Source organism: Pongo pygmaeus, chromosome 7 (genome assembly GCF_028885625.2).
Source record: "Pongo pygmaeus isolate AG05252 chromosome 7, NHGRI_mPonPyg2-v2.0_pri, whole genome shotgun sequence".
NCBI lineage: Eukaryota > Metazoa > Chordata > Mammalia > Primates > Hominidae > Pongo > Pongo pygmaeus.
In genome coordinates, this window is record NC_072380.2 from 143013713 (window position 1) to 143035880 (window position 22168).

General features: G+C 38.9%; 1 protein-coding gene across 15 annotated transcripts in view; it reads right to left on the reverse strand.

The window, feature by feature from the left end:
• Positions 1-22168, reverse strand: part of ASAP1 (ArfGAP with SH3 domain, ankyrin repeat and PH domain 1) — a 392196-nt gene that overhangs the window by 112024 nt on the left and 258004 nt on the right. For all 15 annotated transcript variants that reach the window (XM_054499217.2, XM_063669081.1, XM_063669076.1 and 12 more), the window contains 4 exons: positions 15753-15882; positions 14224-14309; positions 3942-4017; positions 2468-2554 (listed from right to left, as the gene is read on the reverse strand). In XM_054499217.2, coding sequence (XP_054355192.1) covers positions 2468-2554; positions 3942-4017; positions 14224-14309; positions 15753-15882 — 379 coding nt within the window. The remainder of the gene's footprint in view (positions 1-2467; positions 2555-3941; positions 4018-14223; positions 14310-15752; positions 15883-22168) is intronic.

Here is a 22168-nt window from a genome sequence, read left to right on the forward strand (position 1 = left end):
CTCATCATTTATTAATCTGAGGTGGGGTTAAATCAAATCATGTGCATTTCATCATGTACACACTCCTTTGGCTTATATGCAACTTTGTTCTTTAGCTACCATGAGCAGAATACTTAAGTCTCCATGCAAAACAAAAAGAGGTTGTAACAGTCCTCCTCTTTATTTTTCAAGAAAGCTTCCATATGTAGGAAAGAGGTAATACTGTATGACAAAACAAAGGTAGGGAGTGGTTAAGTACATACCAGTAAGTAAAACAACAATAAACAAAAAACCCCCAAAAAAGCTCACAATTTTCTCCCAAGACTGAAATCTACCACCCCGTACTCCCTTCTACCTGGGTCTTTTTAATGCTCTTACACTGAGAAATCATTCAAAGAGACCACGTTTCTCCTAGGATTTATATGTCAGTAAGCACCTTCAAAGGGCGTGCATGGCATATCTGTGTTTCAGTCTGAAGTCTACTGGGGGTCTAATACTTGGAAGTTCTTGTAAATCACAGTCACAGGCCTCAAACCACAGGTGCAGTCACTGCCTGAGACTGAATGACATGGATGCAGAAACTGCCTTAGTGTACACAGATGTTCCTGGCCACTCTGCCTACTCCACAGGTTAGCAGATGCCTAGTGTTACAGTGCTATAGACCTCTCTCACTTGACCAATCCCCAGTGCATATACAAAAACTGGATTTGGAGAACCAGAAAAATAGAGGCTTATATTCACTCAATAAAGAAAACCTTCAAGATTACTTTAAAAGATTAGTGTCACTAGTGCAGGGCTTCCCATGTTTTACGGGAGTTGCTTTGTTTTAGACTCATAAACCCCTTTCAGATATTTTAGAAATTAAAATAAGTGAACTTGCTATTGTTGTGTGATAGTATTTAAAAACGGACTATAAAAATGCTGTATTTCATGTTATTATTATTAAATATTGCTCTTAGTTTTTTTTTGTTTGCTTGTTTGAGGCAGGGTCTTGCTCCGTTGCCCAGGCTGGAGTACAGTGACACAAATACAGCTTACTGCAGCCTCCACTTCCTGGGCTCAAGGGATTCTTCCTCCTCAGCTTCCCTAGTAGCTGGGACTACAGTCACATGCCACCATGCGTGGCTAATTTTTCAAAATTTTTTGTAGAGACAGGGTCTTACTTTGTTGCCTAGGCTGGTCTCAAACTCCTGGGCTCAAGCGATCCTCCCACCTTGGCCTCCCAAAACGTTCGGATTACAGGCATGAGCCGCTGCTCTTAAATTTAACCCATAATTTCATTACAAAAACAGGCACGTTTTTAATTTCTCCCAGAAAACAAATGGTGCTTACTATTTAATTTATCCTTATCATGAAGTCTACGTCCCTTAGGTGCAACACCCAAGGTCCTCCATAGTCAGGTCTGAGTTTTTACCTCAGAAACTGCATTTCTCACTCCTCCACCCATCCTGCCCCAAAATGTCTGCAGCCCCTTGAATATGCTGGGGAGTTTTCCATCTCTGGGTCTTTTAGATTTCTGTCTGGCTGCAGTCACCTTCCAATGTATCTCTAATAGTATCAATACCACTTTAGGCATGATGGATTGTTCATATGGCTGACTAGATAATGAGCTACTAGATGGAAGGGACTAAAGCTTAGTACCTAGAACTGTGCCTAGCACACAGCAGGTGTTAATGAAATGTTTGAACAAATGACATTTATAACTAAGGATCTGTACTGCATTCATTCAGCCTCTACCATGCATTCTATACTCTTTCAATATCCAAGGACCAACTCACCTCAAATTTCCTAATTGCAGGGCAAAGCTTCTGTAGGATTCTGCATCAAAATATTTCCCTGGCAAATGAGACATGCCTGTTTTGGCTGCCCAGAAAGACAGAAGTGGTCTAAAGAGGACAGTTGTAGAATGTACTATGTTTCAGCATATGCTCCTGAAGTGCATGTCTTCAAAACTAGGATTGAAAATCTATAGTCATGGGGCTGGGCACAGTGGCTCATGTCTGTAATCCCAGAATTTTGGGAGGCTGAGGTGGGAGAATTGCTTGAGTCCGGCAGTTCAAGACCAGCCAGGGCAACATGGTCAAACTCCATCTCTACAAAAAACACAAAAATTATCCAGGCATGGTGGCATGTGCCTGTAGTCCCAGCTACCCGGGAGGCTGAGGTGGAAGGAATGCTTGAGGTCAAGGCTGCGATGAGCCATAATTGCGCTGCCGCACTCTAGTCTGGGTGACAGAGTGAGACCCTGTCTCAAAAAAAGTAAAGAAAAAAGAAAAAAAAAAATCCAGAGTCATGGAATTGGATACCCAGAACATCTTTCCTATAAGGAAGGAAAAGGAACTAAAATACAGTTTCTACATGGGGCTTATGGTAGGTACATACTTGCATATTATATATCACTGTGCCTGTCTTGCAGATCAGGAAACACAAAGGGTATTACAAGCAGCCTTACACTGTTAGCCCTGTTGTAAACATGTAAACCACTTACTTCTTTCTGATCAAGTTGAAGAGAGGATTTTATTAAGTCTCGGAGTGCAGTTAGCTGTTTCTTTTCTTCATCCTGGGTCTGTTTTATCTATGAAAAAAAATTACTTCTATTACTTACCATTTACACTTTTATAGGCAGAGTTTAATTTATCCAAAAATACCATTCATCAAACAATTCTATTATATAGTTGGTTTTCTTACTAAAAGTCCTTTACACTGTCTCATTTTTGATACGGTATTTCTCATCTTATAAAAGTAGCAGTGGGTTTTGAAATTAGTGAATAATGCAACATGCATTCTTATTAAATAACATATCTAAGCTAGATAGTTAACTCTGAAGTACTATTCTAAACAGCTTGAGAAATATCATTGAGATTATTTGCTTCTGGTTTTTCAAAGGGTGGTAATGAAAATACCACAATGTGATTAAATGGTCCAGGAGAGAATCCTAAGAACGACCAGGAGTTTAATGGGCCAATGCATACATCAAAGTTTACACAGCATGAAATGGGGACAAGGGATCGGCGCTGCTTTTTTTAACCACTTGGGACTTAACTGTAACCTGAACCTTGTTAACTACTAAAAGAAAATCAGAAAAAATACCTAGCTATGCATTTTTAAAGTTATATAAAAGGCATTATTTGTAATTCTAAAACTTTATTTGAGGATATTTACTCATACTCATAACATATATGCTTTTATTTACCCCCAAATGATTTTTGGGCAACAACTTTACCATTTGTAATATATACATTTAGACCTGGACACTAAAAAAAGAGAGATAATATAAAACATGCAAAAAAAAAAAAAAAAAACCAAACCCTTATAAATGAAAAGGCATGGTGGCTCACGCTTGTAATCCCAGCACTTTGGGAGGCCAAGGCGGGTGGATCACTTGAGCTCAGGAGTTCAAGACTAGTCTGGGCAACACAGTAAAACCCCATCTCTACCAAAAGGCTGAGGCACGAGAATTGCTTGAGCCCAGAAGACGGACACTGCAGTAAGTCAAGATCGTGCCACTGTACTCCAGCCTGGGCGACAGAGTGAGACTCTGTCTGGGAAAACAAACAAACGAACAAAAAAAAACCCAAACAAACAAAAACCCCAAAAAACTCTATAAACCTGCCTATTCAGAGTCAATTTTTATCCTTCCACAATCATGCATTCTTTCTGGAACTGCTGACCAAGGAACACTCAAATGTGATGCTAACTGAATCATAAATGCAGTTCCGTAAAATCAGAACTGATGGCTATATACTCCCCTCCCTGCTCCTCTTATAGCCCCAGAAGGACTCTGGAGCATTTGACCATTGATTACTTCTCTGACTTAAACTGAAGGGTGATTTGTCCTAGGTTTGTACAGACATATAATTTAATCTTTTCTGCTTTTAACACCTTTCTAATACAGATTTCAAATTTACTGAAACTTATCCATGAAAGCAAGTTAAACTGCATGTATTTTATAAAGAACTTACATTATATAAATCAGCAGCCAGTTTTTCAATGTACTGTTTCAACTTATCAGCCGTTTTCAAGCCATCTTGAAAGAAACTACAATTAAAAAAAATCAGAGATTTACCACCAGTATATAAAAAAAAGAATCTGTTTCCTTATGTAGAAATAAAAAAAGGAACTATAATAACCTACAAAATCTGAAAATACATGTATCTGTATATATATACTCATTCTCTATGGATTTATCTATACAAGACAGTTATAAAACTAATTATGGTATTTTATAAAGATGTACCAACAAATAAATTATGGCTGCCAGTTGACATTTGATAGAAGATATCACAAGAACACTGGAAATTACAGTTGCAGTCCCCAAACAGTGATTTCACAATGTGCATATGCATCTATACATAGAACAGTTCTTCCCAGTTAAACCATATTTGAATTTGAAGGAGAGAGAAAGACACATTAACCAGTGGTATATCATGAGGTTGATCTGGACACTATAAGGAGAAATATGATGGAACTATAGATAAAGGCAGGAGAAAAGTAAAAATTCATTCAGTTCCTCAAAGATCCCTGTGTTCCAACATATATTTGAAACACAAGAATTCAAAGCAATAATACCAACAGGTTTGGAAAGCTTTATCCTACAACACATGGTTGCCATGACTTCACCTGAAAAATAACAAGAATTAATATCTGGGCACTTAGCACATGCCCAGCACTGCACTAAACACTTTACACAAGTGATTTCATGTACACAACCCTAACGAATTAAAGCACTTCAATCTCATCTCCATTTGTAAAACTGAGGTACAGAGTATGTATAAAACTTGGTCAAGCTGCAGCTAGTAAGCAGCAGAGCTGGTGGAATTCAGATCCAGGTCTGCCAGATTCTAATCCAGCTCTTTCCCAGCAAGTGAAGATTTCTTGTCTCAGGTGGCACACTTCCACTCAGGAACCCAGTCTCCGATATCAGTTTAGAAAAATACACAATATGCCTCAGAAAACGTGTTTAGAATTTTCTCTGCCCTATTGGAAGCTTTTCTAACCATGTCCCTACAGCAGATTGTTTCTCAAAACACTATCTGTTTTGCTGTCTCCCTACAAACAATGAGGACCTTGAGCACAAGGACTGTCTCATATCCCTATCACAGTGGGCCCAACACAAAGCAGACTGAATGAAGCAATATCAAGACATTTTAAGGTATATCTTTTTTTTTTGAGATGGAGTCTCGCTTTGTCACCCAGGCTGGAGTGCAGTGGCGTGATCTCAGCTCACTGAAACCTCTGCCTCCCGGGTAGCTGGGACTACAGGTGCCTGCCACCACACCAGGCTAATTTTTGTATTTTCAGTAGAGACAGGGTTTCACCAAGTTAATCAGGCTGGTCTTGAACTCCTGACCTCAAGTGATCTGCCCACCTCGGCCTCCCAAAATGCTGGGATTACAGGTGTGGGCCACTGCGCCCAGCTTAAGGCATATCTTAAGAGACATATTTTAAGCTTAATATGTATATTCAGTGTTCAGTGGCAATAACACAGACTATTAGAAGTGGCCTTCGGAGTGATTATTGAAATCCTACAAGTTCCAACATTTTTTAAGGCTGGCATCTTTGGCAAAGAAACCTTATCGAAATAAGGAAGAAAAATACTACCTTTAGAAAGTTTTTCACCAACAGGGATGAGAGGAAAAAAGGGCCTTTTGCCATTTAACTGAAAAACACATGAACACATGTAAAGCCTCATCTCTCTCTCTCTCTCTCTCGGGAGGGTCTCTCTCTGTCACCCACACTGGAGCACGGTGGCTCAATGAAGCCTCGACTTCCTGGGCTCAAGTGATCCTCCCATCTCAGCCTTCTGAGTAGCTGGGACTACAGAGGCACCCCACCATGCCTGGCTAATTTTTATTTTTGTAAAGATAAGGTTTTGCCACATTGCTTGGGCTGGTCTCCAACTCCTGGACTCAAGTAATCTGCCCTCCTTGGTCTCCCGAAGTGCTGAGATTAAAGGTGTGCGCCATCGCGCCTGGCCTAAACCCTTATTTTCTAGCATTTGGGTTTTTGGCACTGCCTATAGCGATGCAAGTAAAACTTCTCAGTATAGAATTTTAAAAGTTTATGTTCTGACCCTTTAATACTTCTCAGTTTTATCTCTTACCATTTTCCCTTAAAAACTCCAAGGTCTAGCCATGCTACATTATTTCTAGTTGCTTGTTCTTTTTCAATCCATCCTTCCCCACTTCAGCCTTTGCATACGCTATTCACTCTGCCTGGAATGCCCTTCCCCTCTATATCTGTGTAGTAGTACGTTCTCATGTTGCTATGAAGAAATACCCGAGACTGAGTAATTTATAAAGAAAAGAGGTTTAATTGACTCACAGTTCCACATGGCTAGGGAGGCCTCAGGAAACTTACAACCATGGCAGAAGGCACCTCTTCACAGGGCGGCAGGAGAGAGAATAATGCCAGCAGGAGAAATGCCAGACACTTAAAAAACCATCAGATCCCGTGAGACTCACTCACTATCAAGAGAACAGCATGGGGGAAACTGCCCCATGACTCAATTAACTCTACCTGGTCCCACCCTCGACATGTGGGGATTATGGAGATTACAATTCAAGGTGAGATTTGGGTGGGGACATGGAGCCAAACCCTATCAACCTGCCTGCCAAACTCTCTTTTATCAAGACTCAGCTCGGCTGCTACCCCATAAGCAGTATTCTCTAGACCTGATAGTCAAAGCAGTGGCTTCATTGAGCATGTGTGCCCAGGCCTAAGTGACAGACCTGGAGAGGCTGGCAATGTTCTGCACAGAGCGGGCCATCCATAAGTGTTAACCTGAAACCAGCATCTTCTACATCAAGGAAGGGATATATGCCCAGGAGTTGAAAGTATGGGTAAGAGTTAATCATAGCAAAATCTGTTTTGGTCTCTGATAATGCACTTCAGTGATTTCTGGAGAAAAGTTTTGAAGGTAGAGCATTTAAATTTAAGATGGATGTTGTCAGGACTTCTTACAACAGAAAAAGCAATGGCTTTGGGGTCAGATGATTATGACCAAGAATCTGTGTTCTGTCAAGTCATTTAACTTCTCTTGGCCTCAGTTTGCTCATGTGTAAATGGGTAAATAATACAGATAGGACGTGTGAAACCACCCAGCAAAGTGTGGGGCAGTTAGCATGTGCTCAAGAAATCATTCTCTTCCCTGGAGCTGCATAACTTTATCATATAAGGAACTGTTTCCTTTGCAGAGGGATACAGATTCTTTGTAGATATTTTTGAAAAGGTATTTCATTTTCACTTTCAACATAAAGGGAATTTAATCATTATGCTTTAAAAAAATGTGAGTTTTGCTTGGGTGATAGGTACACCAAGATCCCAGAAATCACCACTAAATAACTTATCCATGTAATAAAAAACCGCCTGTACTCCAGAAACTATTGAAATAAACATTTTTTAAAAATAAGAGAACACTAACTAAATCTCTTCCCAATTTTTTTTTTTTAAAGGTGAGTTTCAATGAGAATGCTCTTGATCTGTGTTTTCCAATATGGCAGCCACTAGTCACATGTGGCTATTAAAAATTAAATGAAAAATTCTGTTCCTGAAGTCTCATAAGCCATATTTCAAGTGCTCGGTAGCCACGTGTGGCCAGTGGGTACCATGTAGAGGGTAAAGAGTATGAACATTTCCACCATAGCAGAAACTTCTACTGGACAACACTCCAGAAAAAGAATAAGCAAATATTTGAACAGCACAAAAGAAATACTGAAGAACACGTTATAAATTTTAGGGAGATTGACGGAACTGTTTTAGTTTGAAATGGCATTGATAAAAATGAAAATTCCTGTCAATTACAAGGCTGAAGACTCCAAACAAATTTACTTTCCTTCTGCTTCAATTATTCAGACTGTTACATACCCAGAGCCTAAGAAAAATCAATGTAATAATTGCTTTAATCTGTAGCATAATCCCATTTTTGTAAACAAAACAAACCAGATACATGAATCTAGTAATCTAAGTGAGGAGATTATAGGGTTTTTTTCATTCTTCCTTAACTTCAGTTTCTAATTTTTTTCTTAAGGATATCACATATTAATCAGGTAAAACAAAATTAAAGAATCAACATTTTCTCTGGGATGAACAATTCGGAGGCAAGCCCCTTGCAGAAAGTCATTTTAGGGAGGGCCAAGTTCTAGTTTTGGTAAGAAATAGGAGCAGGAAAGGAGGACGAGTTGTAGGAGAAGAATAAAATAACCATGGCAGTCATTAGCAATATATCAGTGACACCATAAAAAGCAAAGGGTGACATGCTGTCATCTGCACTGTCCCTCTGAGCTTCATTCTCTTCTCCTTGAGGGTCACAGTTCCAGCTGTGGACAGGGTAGACAGAGAGCCACCACGACCTGCCAAAACATTTCACAGAGCGCAGTGGCTTCTGTGTTCCTCCTTTCTCTCTTCTCTCTGTTTTAGCTGGTCCTAGTTCAGTGGACATGCAAGGGCTACTGCACACGTGTCTCATGCCTGTAACACCAGCACTTTGGGGGGCCAAGGCAGCATGACTGCTTGAGCCCAGGAGTTTGAGACCAACCTGGTCTCAACCTGGACAACATGGTGAAGCCCTGTCTCTACAAAAAAAATACAAAAATTAGCCAGGCGTGGTGGTACATGCCTGTAGTCCCAGCTACTTGGGAGACTGAGGTGGGTGGATCGCTTGAACCCAGGAGGTTGAAGCTGCAGTGAGCTAGGATTGTACCACTGCACTCCAGGCTGGGTGACAGAGTAAGACTCTGACTCAAAAAGAAAAAAAAAATAAAAAGGCCGGGTGTGGTGGCTCACGTCTGTAATCCTAACACTTTGGGAGGCCGAGATGGGTAGATTGCCTGAGCTCAGGAGTTCGAGACCAGCCTGGGCAACACGGTAAAACCCTGTCTCTACTAAAAAAAAAAAAAAAAAAAAAAAAATTAGCTGGGCGTGGCAGCATGTGCCTGTAGTCCCAGCTACTTGGGAGGCTGAGGCAGGAGGACTGCTTGATGTTTGAACCCAATAGGTGGAGGGTGCAGTGAGCAGAAATCACGCCACTGTACTCCCACCTGGGTGACAGAGTGGAAAGACTCCGTCTCCAAAAAAAAAAAAAAAAAAAGGCTTAGGAGTCAAAACCATATCGTATTTCATATTTTGGCTCTAAATCTCACTATACGTGGTAACCTCGGGCAGTTATTCACCCTGTCTGAATAACAGAATGCTCATCTCCAAAGTGGACATTTTCTAGTTTCAAGGAGCATCAGATGAGCTACTACAGATAAAAGTGTTGTTAGCTGGAAAGTGAAGCACATGTGTGAGTTCTGACTACCTATCACTACACTTAACACATAAATCTTCCAAATAGAAGGGAAAATTACCTCGAGGATGTCTCATTTATCTCTTAGCCACTTTCTCTATAAATTACTGTAACATAACAAGATCTTCAAAAATAAATAACAGTAACAGTAATGGCAGCCAACATGTAACTGAGTATTTACTCTGTACCAGTCACCGCACTATTATACACAATTCATGGAATCTCTTTTTAGTCTCGTTACAGAACCAACCATGCAACTAGGTTCAGAACTTTCAGCCCCACCCCTCCTCCCACCTCTGGGGAGGGCAGAGGGGCTGGAGATTGGGCCAATCACCAACAGCCAATGATTTAATCAATCATGCCTATGTAATAAAACCTCTATTGAATCTTCTAAACGAAGGGGTTTAGAGAGCTGCTGGGTTAGTGAACATATGCCATCTTTTGTCTGGCTTCTTTCACTTAGCATTAATGTTTTAAATGTTCACCCATATGTAACATGTATCAATATGTCATTCACATTCAGCATTGTGGCTGAACAATGTTCCATTTTGATATACCACATTTTGTTTAACCTTTTATCAACTGATGGATATCTGGGTGTTTCCGTGTTTTGTTTATTGTAAATAACACTGTTATAAATATTCATGTACACATTTTTATTTAAATAATTCTATGTTTAACTTTCTGAGAAATTCCCAAACTGTTTTCCAAAGAAGTTGCACCATTTACATTCCTACTGGCAATGCATAGGTTGCAATCTTCCCACATCCTCACCAAGACTTTTTTTAATTACAACAATCCCAGTGGGTGTGAAGTGCTATTTCATTGAGGTTTTGATTTGTACTTAACACTGACTAATGATGTTGAGCACTTTTTAACATGTTTTTCTGGCCATTCGTGTGTGTGTGTGTGTGTGTGTGTGTGTGTGTGTGTGTGTGTGTGTACAATTTTTTTAATATACGGAGTCTTGCTTTGTTGCCTAGGCTGGAGTGAGTCATTATGGCTCACTGCAGCCTTGATCTCCTGGGCTCAAGCGATCCTCCCACCTTGGCCTCCCAAGTAGCTGGGAATATAGGCGTGCGCCACCACACCTGGGTAATTTTTTATTTTTATTTTTTGTAAAGACAGGGTCTCCCTGTGTTGCCCAGGCTGGTCGCGAACTCCTGGGCTCAAGTGATCCTCCCGCATCGGCCTCCTAAAGTTCTAGGATTATAGGTGTGAGCCAGCACACCTGGACTGTTGTTGAGTTTTTTATATATTCTGGATATCGGACTCTTTTCAGAAAAATATTTTGTGAATATTTTCTCCTATTCTGTGGGTTGTCTTTTACTTTCTTGATAATATACTTCCATGAACAAAAGTTTTTAATTTTGAAGTCCAATTTATATTTTTCTTTGGTTTCCTGTGCTTACTTTGTCTGCTTTGACACATTTACTAAGCGTTTATTAAATGAATGAACATGACTTTGAGCAAAATACTGATCCTTTCTGAGCTACAATTTCTTGAGTGTTGGGAATATTAAATAAGGAAACACATGTAAAGAACTTAGAGGCAGGGCCTATATAATTCATCCCAGAAAATAAGCTCTCGGTAAATGTTAGCTATTATTCTTATTATCTGTAAAATGACAGATAATAAAGCAATGTTTACAAATGCTGTTAACTCTGCAGGTCATAATGACACTTGTGAGGAGGTAAAAGGAGCAGGTGAACTGGAGGATATGTCTGTTTGGAAAGCAGCATGTTACCGACAATGTTCATGTCTGAAATTGAGCAGTAATTAGTGAGTGAGCTGAAATGGGTTGGAAACAGTTAAAAGCCCTTCTTTTCTGCTCCCTTTATTTATTTCTCCAGTGTAGTAGCTTCATCCACACTGAAGTGTCGTGACTATTATTACCTAGGCAAATTCACTGTTGAGTACCAGCTGACTTTGTACTGAAAATCACTTTGGGAACTGAAGTAAGTACTGAGAAGAATAAATCTTAAAAACAAAACAAAAAAACACCTAAGTAGAGAATGCTTAACAGGTCCATACAATATGCCTATTAAGAGTTTTGAGGAATTGACAGAAGTAGAAAAGAATAAAGGAAACTACTCTGGTTTCTTGCTATGATAGAGTTCTTGGGGTTCAACCATGGAGTAACTTTTAGTTGAATCCCCTTATAACATGGTTCTACTACTTGATGTCTCAGAACATCTCTCCCTACAAGGTTTTTACTGTGTAGGGTTTTCTTTTGATGATCTCTCTCTGACCTAGGGGACATTCTTCTACCAGATTGCAACCTGGTAACAGAATCCTAGCTATCCTCTAAGTTCAATGACAGGTCCCACCACTTCCTTCAAGGTGGTAATACCTTCTCCTCAGTCCTCCTGGTCAGATGTCTCTCTTCCTGTTTTTTTTTTTTTTTTCTTTTGAGATGGAGTTTTGCTCTTGTCCAGGCTGGAGTGCAACGGCGCGATCTCGGCTCACTGCAACCCCCGCCTCCTAGATTCAAGCGATTCTCCTGCCTCAGCCTCCCAAGTAGCTGGGATTACAGGTATGCGCAACCACAACTGGCTAATTTTGTACTTTTAGTAGAAACGGGGTTTTGCCACGTTGGTCAGGCTGGTGTTGAACTCCTGTAATCTAATAATCCACCTGCCTCAGCCTCCCAAAGTGCGGGGATTACAGGCGTGAGCCACTGCGCCCAGCCGTCTCTCTTCCTCTTGATGCTCCATGGTACCTGTCACTGTCCAGCCCCATTATGATTAATAATGGATCTGACTTACTTCCTATACCTGGACAATTAACTCCTGAGCAGAAAAGCCTTGCTTTATCTCTATCCCAGAACTGGGCACAGTAGCTGATCTTTGGTAAAAGACTAATACATATTTGTGGAAAGGGAAAAAGCAAAGAATAAGAGAATAAAGGCAGGATGCATTAGCTATACAAGTTAGAATCACCATTACTAGAGAAGGCTAATATATGTATACTTTACAAAGCATCTTCTATTTTGAAAAACTCTTGTTTGTGTAGGCCAAACTCTTCTTTATAAACTTAGAGAATTTAACGTGAAAATAGATTTCTAAAGTCAGGTGAAATCAGTTTTGCTGCCAAAGTATTGCAGAATTCAGGAGACTGAGAGATTCACTTATTTCTTTAAAACTTTCAAAGGAATTAAATGTTTTCAGGAAAACAATTTGATGAAAGATAAAAAATTCCACCCAATACTAAATCAGGGACCATTACAACACAGGCCAAAGTTTCATAACTGCCCAACCACACTACAAAGCCAAAAGTAAGTTAGTTAATCCAGGTCTTCAATAAACAAACTTAATCTTAAGAAGGTGAAAACTGTTTCTACTTCAATATATTATTTTTATTTTTGAAAGACACTTATATAAGGTAGAATTTACTTTGAAAAAAAAGTTAACATCATCAAATTTATGTAAACAACAATTTGATCATCAAAAAGGTTTTCCTTAAGAGAAATATCTTAGAGAATAAAATATATAAATAAATAATTTTAAATGCCACTTAGAATCATCACAGCTGTCAACACATACAAGGTTGCAGGCACTGGGGTAAGCACTCCACATGCATTCTTTTTCACTTTTTACAGCCTTACAAAAACCCTAAGGTGGTTGCTACAGAATTGTAACCCAACTTGACGAGTGAGTATACTGAGGTTTAGTGAAGTACCTGATTAAGAATACAGTTAACTAGCTGCAGAGCCAAAATGTGGACTCATCTAATTTGTCTAACCCAAGCTTTGTGCTTTTGCCATAATATTAACGCTGACCTCCTTAAATGTTTTAGTTGAATACAGGTATCTTTCTAAATATAACTATTGAAAAGAATAAGAAAGATCAAAGAAAATTATGAATTTAACTTTTTTGAGAGTATTTTATCTAGTCCAAATGACCTTTACATTGTTTTGCTTATAAGAGCTGTCCATTCCACTTCTGGAAGGTCCTTGCATTATTTTCTGTATAACCTCCATCAATGAATACAGACTTTACTAATACAGACTTTACTTTTCTGGTAGAGTCTCTATGTGTAGCTGGCACATTTTCACACACAGACTCTACCAGAAAACTCATGAAAGTTAACCCAATAAGTAAACAAGCAAATGTGGCACCACAGAATGACAAACATAATAAAAAGATAGCCCTGCAATATAGGCAAACAAAAATGGTGCCAGTGTAGAACAATGGTATTTCTCAAAATATAACACCAATTATATAGGAATCCATGTACAAATGCAAAGTATTCTTAATGCCCAAACTATTTAAATTCACTTAATTTAGATGAAACAAAACAAAACCGAAGACTCCAGGTGGAAATACGTGGTGCAAATGGTGCAATAATAGGCCAAGGCGGGCGGATCATGAGGTCAGGATATCAAGGCCATCCTGGCCATCATGGTGAGACCCCGTCTCTACTAACAATACAAAAAAAAAATTAATTGGGTGTGGTGGCGTGCGCCTGTCATCCCAACTACTGGGGAGGCTGAGGCAGAAGAATTGCCTGAACCCAGGAGGCGGAGATTAGAGTGAGCCAAGACTGCACCACTGCACTCCAGCCTGGCAACAGAGTCAGACTCCATCTCAAAGGAAAAAAAAAGGCAAAATGCCAAGTAAGAGAGTCAGGGAAGGGGGTCATCAGAAAGGACTCTTCAGTGGCAGGGGATCATGCATCTGTAATAAGAGCTCCACAGGCGATCAAATTTAGGAAGAAGTATTTGTAAGTATTTGTCTTCTTGTAAGGAAGACAGTATTTTTAAGCCCTAATTTGAGCTACTGATTTGTATAAAACACTGAAGATGGAAGACACTATTTCTTATCCAGTTAGCTGAAAAAGGTCATCACTTTATTTAGTCACGAGATGAAGAAAAGATATGAAGAGGATTAAGACAAATAATGAAGTACAGGGGGCACTAATTGGGCTAACAACAATGCTTGCAATATTCTACTCACTTGCACTGTGCATGGTAATACTTTATAAGATTCTGCAGCAGATCCACACCCTTTTTGGTCTTGATTTCATTAACTTTAATGAGATACTGTGAAAATAAAACAGAGTTTTGCATTGATTAATTCCAGATAGGGCTCTTCAGCCATGGGTTCAGGTGGCTGAACATCACCCCTGAATCTGCACAAGTTACCAAGCCTTGGTGTCCTTTAGACAGTTTAGAGAATGCTGATTTCGCAGTCACAAAGTGTTCAAAACAAATTGACTAGAGTGTTAGCATTTTGTAAATTCTTTTATGATTAGTTTACTCGACAAGCAGGAATAAAACACAGCAAAACATTCTAGAATTATTATTTCCCCTTGGTGCAGTGGATCTCAAACGTATAGTTTATGTGGTAAAAAACCTGAAAGATTGATTGTTCTTTGCAGAAAGTACGTAGAATAGCATTCTCATCAAAGAATATACCATAGGATATTGAAACTTTAGGAAAAAGAGGTGAATCAGAAAGAATTTTTACTACTCAAAAATTAAAGAATAAAAAGAAGAATAACCCACTAATTTATTCAGGTAACTAAACATAATAGTGTACTTGTACTGTGTACTGGTCAAGATTTTCTATTGACACTGTTTGCTGCTTGCTCACTTGTTTTATTGTGTGAAAAGGCTCATGAGCACACAAACTCAAGGAGCCAAAGGGTTATGAAACAGAAAAAAGACACAGAGAAAAAGAAAGAGAGAAAGAGAAAGAGAATGAGAGAGAGAGAGGTGAGAAAGAGAGAGAGAGAAAGAAAGAGAGAGAGAGAGGGAGGGAAGGAAGGAAGGGAGGGAGGGAGGGAGGGAGGGGAAGGGGAAGGAAGGGGGAAAGAGAAAGAGAAGGAGGGAATAGAGAGAGAGAAAGAGAGGAAGGAAGGAAAAGGAAAGGAGAAAAAAATCTAGGGGAGGAAAAAAATTTGAGAAAGTTCTCCACTTTAATATTTTCTGAAAACTGCAAAAGAAACTCTTACTCAACAGCTGTGTCAGAACAGGTTGGTTTCTAGGTCAAGAAGTGTTCATGTTCAATTGGAATTCAGTTTGAGAACCACTGCTCTAAGTTTAAGGCAGCATGCTTTTTGTTGCATTTTTTGGTGAAATCGACTTTCTTAATGACAACTTCATTTGAGTTTTCATTCAAACCGGACATATGGTTAAAAAAACATGCTCTAAACATACACCAATAAAACTTAATATTCACCAGTGTTACCTCTCACCAATGTTTTCCTCCCACAACCACTCACAAGCAACATTAAGGTTCTCACCAAAGAATCCTGTTTTGGCTTAAACAGCCCCATAGGGCCAAGGCTCAAAATATGAGACAACAGTGCAATGGCAGGTTCCCAAAAGGCTTGGAGAAAAATGGAGATTAGAATCCTTAAGAAACAGTTTCCTCTCTAATAATCAAACACAGTCTGCCTTTAAGCATAAAGACTGCTGACTAGCAGGAAAAGATCAGAGTTGTTATAATTCTAGGCAAATGACGGAAAAGTCCATTCTTACTTCACACATTTGGAGCTGAAAGAGGCGCCTTTCCTTCTCCATTTCTTCCGCAATCTCAGCTCCTGTTATCTCTGTGCGGATCATCCCATGTTGTTTTGCGTGCTCTCTTTTCTCTTTCTCAATTTTTGTACTGTAATTAAAGCCAATGTCATTATTTAAAAAAAAAAAATACACTCATGTACAATACTAACAGTAGACCCTAATACAAACTATGGATTTGGGGTGACGATGTGTCTATGTAGGTTCATCAGTTGTATCAATTGTACCACTCTGGTGGGGGTCAGTGATAATGGGAGAGGCTGTGCATGTGTCGGGGGAGGGAGCATATGGGAACTCTCTGTATCTTCTGCTCAAGAAGGAAGTCTACTAAAAACAAACCACACTCATGTCTTCCCGTTAACAAAAGCCACTGATTATTAATTCCTAAAGTTGAAAGGCAAGAATTCTTAAGTTGGTAGAATCAATCAGAAGTAAAAGCCTACATTCAAACAGAACACACACACTGTATGGATTTTCATATGGGAAACCTCTTACATTTTTCCTCTGATCTTACAGATGACAGATTCATACACATTCTCTTAAGTTTTGGTAGGCATGAAGAAATTTTGATAGTTTACCTACCATTGGGTAAAGCACTTTATAATAAAAAAGAATCAGAAAGTTGGAGACATGAGGCTTTCCTTGAATATCGACAGCTTGCAAGACTTCAATTATTTCAAATAATTAAAGTATATAATGGGTCTTTGTGGGTATGCACAAAATTGAGTCAAAGGTAATTTCCAACATTCCTCTAAACTTGAGCTATTTCCACATTCCAAGAACATACTTTAATCAGTCAACCACTTGTCACTGGACTGTACAAAATTCAGAAGAAATCCTAATTTGGAATCCTATGAAAATGTTCTTCTGTGTGTGGGGAGGGGGCCAGGGGAAACGAGGTGATAAAGAAGAAAGGCCCACATTATAGTAGCTGACGCTAGTGCTCGGCTCTGATAGATGATACTCTGGTAATAATACCAATGATTATAGCCTGCTTTCCAAAAATCATTAACCTGAAAATGGACTTCTAATTTCAGAAACAACCTGTAATTTCTAGCTGTGAATGCAAAGACTAACCGATTTACCCGTCAAGTCTTCTTTAAGTTATAGTGGTGGTAGGGGAAACCAACCTTGAAGAAAGCCAACATCCTTACCTATACACAGACATAGTGGAAAATCCACCGATCAAGCCAATGAAAAGTCTACTTATAAACCCAGCTGGGATTGACTCTAATACCCTAATGCTATTATATTTAAGAAACTCTTTAATCACGCCACCTTGGCAGTCAAAGAGGCATAACAGGGATTTGAACAGAAAGAATAAATCTCAGCTCTTTCTCCACTGATGTGGGTGGGAAGAGAAGAAATATGGAGGGACAGGCATAACTTAATAATAAGCCTTTCAATTTACCATGGTGACTTAAACATACATGTCTTTATTTCTTCTTCCTCCAGTGATCCCACTAAAATGAGAGTCAAGGCATAAGAACAGATAATCTCCCAAAGACAAGAAGAATTGAAGACAAAAAAGGATGACAGAATTCAATAAATATTTGGAAGAGCAAGGCTGAAAAGAGAAGGAGAGCACCTCAAACTATAGGGTTCTCTGTCTCCCTCACTTACATAGCTTCCAAAATGCCACCATATGTGATTACTAAGCAGGAGCGTGAAAGAACTGCAAGGCTCTGAGACAAACCTCAGACACTAACATTTGGAAAACCCCTAATAAAAGAGCTGCCTTCACATCCTAAAACTTGAAACCTAAAAAGAAGGCTTTTTGCTTTCTTGCAGAAAGCAGATCTCTAATGATGCATATAAGCTTTTAGTCTTTGGGTACCTTGCTCTGAAATATGAATGCACCCAAAGATTAGAAGTCTCCAAAATGAAAGTGAGAGTGAAAGTATTAATAACAAAAGGGGGATGGTTGGGAAGGAACCAGAGGCAATAAGGAAGCAGACAAAACATTTTACAAAATGTCATTAAATCTTCAGCTAAAATATTGCATCTATGAAACAAGAAACAGAAACTATAAAAAGGCAAAAGAAAAAAAAAACCCAATTGAGCAAAAGAGCTCTCAGAAATTTAAAATGACAGCCAAAATAAAAAAGCTAACTGAAAGAGTGGGGAAAAAACACTGAAAAAATAACCTAAAATATAATACAAATAGAACAGAAAAGAGAAGAAAATTTTAAGAACCGTCTAGGAAGTCAAATATTATATAATGAAAATTCCAGAAAGAGGAATAAAAGAAAAAACAGGAAGAATTACAAGAAGTTTCCAGGAGTGATGAACTAAAACTTGTAAACAGAAAGATTGCAAACAGAATGCACATACTGTGGCACTTGAAGACTCTTCGTAAAACCTTTTACAGAGACAAGACCTTACATTCTCTAACCAAAAATAAATGCAACAAACAACCACCACATATTACATACAAATAAATGGGAATCAGAAAGGTATCAGATTTTTTTTTTATTAGCAATACTGGAAAGTAGAAAACAATGGAACAATGCCTTCAACATTTTGACATAAAATTATTATTATTATTGTTATTATTTTCGAGACCAAGTCTCACTTTCTTGCCCAGGCTGGAGTGCAGTGGTCCGATCTTGGCTCACTACAACCTCTGCCTCCTGGGTTCAAGCGACTCTCCCGCCTCAGCCTCCTGAGTAGCTGGGACTACAGGAACCTGCCACCACGCCCAGCTAATTTTTGTATTTTTCAGTAGAGACAAGGTTTTGCCATGTTGGCCAGGCTGGTCTCAAACTTTCGACCTCAAGCGATTTGCCCACCTTGGTTTCCCAAAGTGCTGGGACCACAAGCATGAGCCACCGTGCCTGAAAATTATTATAAAATCAGTATTTTATACTGATTTACCACTTTTATAAAAGTGATTTATGACTATCACTTTTTGTGGTGGCAGAATGAGGATAATTTTGGAAACACAAAACCCCAAATCTTTGCCTCCTTTAGAGCTGTTCTCTGAAAACTACTGGAGGTAATGGGCCACCAAAATATGGAACTATACTAGTCAAGAGAAATTAGATTTAAAACTAAAGAGAGTCAAACGCCATCCCAGGATGGCAGCTGTACTGCTGATCTAAACAGCTCTGCAAAGGGATGTCTCCAGGAAAGAAGAAACTGACACAATTTAATACTAATAGATATATAATCATTCTAATAAAATACATAAGGTACTTTATAAACAGAAATATTATTGACAGGTGTCTCACATCTGCTAGAGCAGATAAAACTTCACAGAAGATTCACACAGAACTAAGCAAATGAAGAAATGAGGCAGTTATGTCATTAAGAAAAAGCAAACAACTGTACTCTAAGAACAGAAATTCAATCCTATTCTACCATTCAGATTAGCAATGAATGCTTATACCTATAAAAATGTAAACACTAAAACTAGTTTAATAAAAATTGTTCTATTAACCATAATGGATGAACAAGGGTGCGAAAGTGATGGGGTGTCTGTGCAAGGGAATGTAATCCTCGTCTACCACAGCAATACACCACAGCTAAAGCTAGAAAGAGCAAGAGAATACTGAGGAACGTGTAGGTAAGTCAGCAAGCAGGTAAAAGAGTTGGAAAAAGGGGAGGGACTAACAGGATCAAGAGGGGCAGGCAGAGGGCCACTGTGTTTCCATTAGAAGCACATTTGTTGCCTACTTAGTATTTTCCCTGTCATGATTTATAAAGAACCCTGTACCATTAGGTATGACATAAAATCACTGAGTTTAGATTGTGGAGGACAATACAGATAGCTGAGAAGTGCTACAAAGGGTACCTAGTCCATCCTAGAATGCTCTGTTCTATGATAAACTTTAACAATGTTGAAGCCACTGTTATTTGGGGTTTCCATCACATGCTGACAGAGTAAGTCTTAACTAGTAAAAGTACTATCTGGTGTTTTAGTTTATGTACATTTATCATTTTGACCAAATGAAATTTGATTCTTAAAAAACTTAGTAGAAACTATTTATTGTGTGACTTCCCTATGCTAAACACTGTGACAACTGCTTCAACACACTACCTTATCTTGTCCTCACAAAAACCCAGAGAAGTAGGTAATTTTTATATTATTTTACAAGTAAGGATCATCAAAATTAAGTATTTTGGCTCAAGGTCACAAAACTGGTAATGATTTCTAAGTCTGTGATCTAAATCATTACAAACTTCACTGCCTCCAGAGTTCCAAATGGAAGACCACAGAAAACGTCCAGCCTTCTCCATTATCAAAACTAATAAATGAACTTTTTTGTGTGGAGTCATTTTGTTTTCTGTTAACTTATAACCGCATAAGTCCCAGTATATCAAAGAGACAAATGCTTGTTTTCTTTCTTTCCTGCACCACTATACTTTAGTGACAAAGAAGTCTATTTTAGGAAAATTGTTGACAGGGATTTACTAAGCAAACAAACAAAACCTGCCTTCATAAGCTCTCAAATTCAGGACCCACTCAACTTGCTATTCCTGTTATACATTTCCAGGTCTGAATAATTCTTTTATTTCCTCAATGAAATAGTACATAAACTATGAGTCATTAGGCACTGGTAGAATAACACCATATATAAGAATAATGTGGTTGTGGTCCTCACCAAATTTAGATTGTAGAGGACAATATAGAAAAATGGACAGCCAGGCAGGGCACGGTGGCTCACGCCTGTAATCCCAGCACTTTGGCTGAGGCAGGTGGATCACCTGAGGCCAGGAGTTCGAGACCAGCCTGGCCAATATGGCGAAACCCCGTCTCTACTAAAAATACAAAAAATTAGCTGGGTGTTGGTGGCAGACGCCTGTAATCCCAATTACTCGGGAGTCTGAGGCAGGAGAATCGCTTGAACCCAGGAGGCAGAGGCTGCAGTGAGCCGAGATTGCACCACTGAACTCTAGCCTGGGCAACAAGAGTGAAACTCCGCCTCAAAAAAAAAAAAAAAGAAAAAGAAAAAGGAAAAAAAAAAGAAAAGCCAGACAAGTTCATATGTTGAGTGAGAAGTACAAGGAAGAGCACCTGTACCATCTTAGAATGCTTTATATTCTAAGTCATTTATAATACTAAGCACCAGATACTTCTAGATCTTCAGCCAACAGAGATTTAAAAAATATAAATACAGTTGTACTACCTAATATTGGTAATACTTTAGTTGACAAAGCACATATTACATCATGTTTTGTTGTTCCTATATCCTACAAAGAAGACATATTCTACAAGTGTAGAACAAGGTTTTTTTCTTCCCCCTTTGTCCTTCCGTTTTCTAAGTACTTAATTCTATTCCATTCCAAGTTCATGCACTGTTGTCTCTGGGCAGCGGCAGTACTTAGCTTACAAGTTGAGTACTCATGACCCACTTTTCATATAGAAAGACTCATAGCCCACAGCATTCATTTATCAGTTGACCATTTTAAGAACTTTGTGTTCTCTGCTGCATTTAGAACTGTCAATGTACGGATATATTCCGAAGACAGCAAGTCCCTAACAATGCACTTTTTACATAATTACAAAAGTAGTTTGGGAAAAACTACTTTTTTTAATCCTGAATTTGTTTTTCTTTTGCTTGTTTTTATCCTGCTGCTATTGCTGCCTACAGAAATGTTTCATTCTCTTATGTTTGTAGTTGTCCAAGACTTTTATGAAAAGCTTTAAAAATACATATCTCCTCCCACTCCACCCTCCTGCTTGGTGTTACAAACGTCTCAGAGTAATAATAATAAAGGAACGTGGTATGATACACACAGTATTAAGACGGGCCGAGCACCTTGCAAAGTGCTTATTGCCCTAATCCCTAACAAAGAACTCCACGAGGTTGGTGGTCTGACTTCAGTGCCCATGCTATGCTGAGGCTCTGTGGTCAGACAGACCTGGAGTGAATGCTAGCTGGACACGTAACTAGCTTTCTAGCCTTTCATGAGACCCTTAGCCTCTCTAGGTTTCAGTTTCCCTGATGTATATAAACAGAGAGTAAAGTTGTACAGATAGTTTCCTGTGAAGAGGTCATACATGCCAAAAACACTTAGTGCAGGTCCTGGCAGGCACCAAGATGTCACAGTATTAGCTGTTACTTTTATTATTTCCCAACTGTTATACTATACAGAAACATATATGGTCCATAATTACATGCTATCTATAATGAGAGTCATAGCCCTATAACTTGATAGTACTAGCAGCCATAAATGCCAGAACAACTGATAGTAAAAGTATCTCTCCCTTCAGACAAATAGCAAAGGACATGCAACCACTTTAGGTCAGTGTACCCAACCTCTTAGCCCTAATAAGGATATGCTAGAGGATATACTAAACAGGTTTTTGTTGAGAAGTTGTTAGTTAAGGGCTCTGTCCTTTTTCCAGTTAAGTTTTTTTTGCTGTTGTT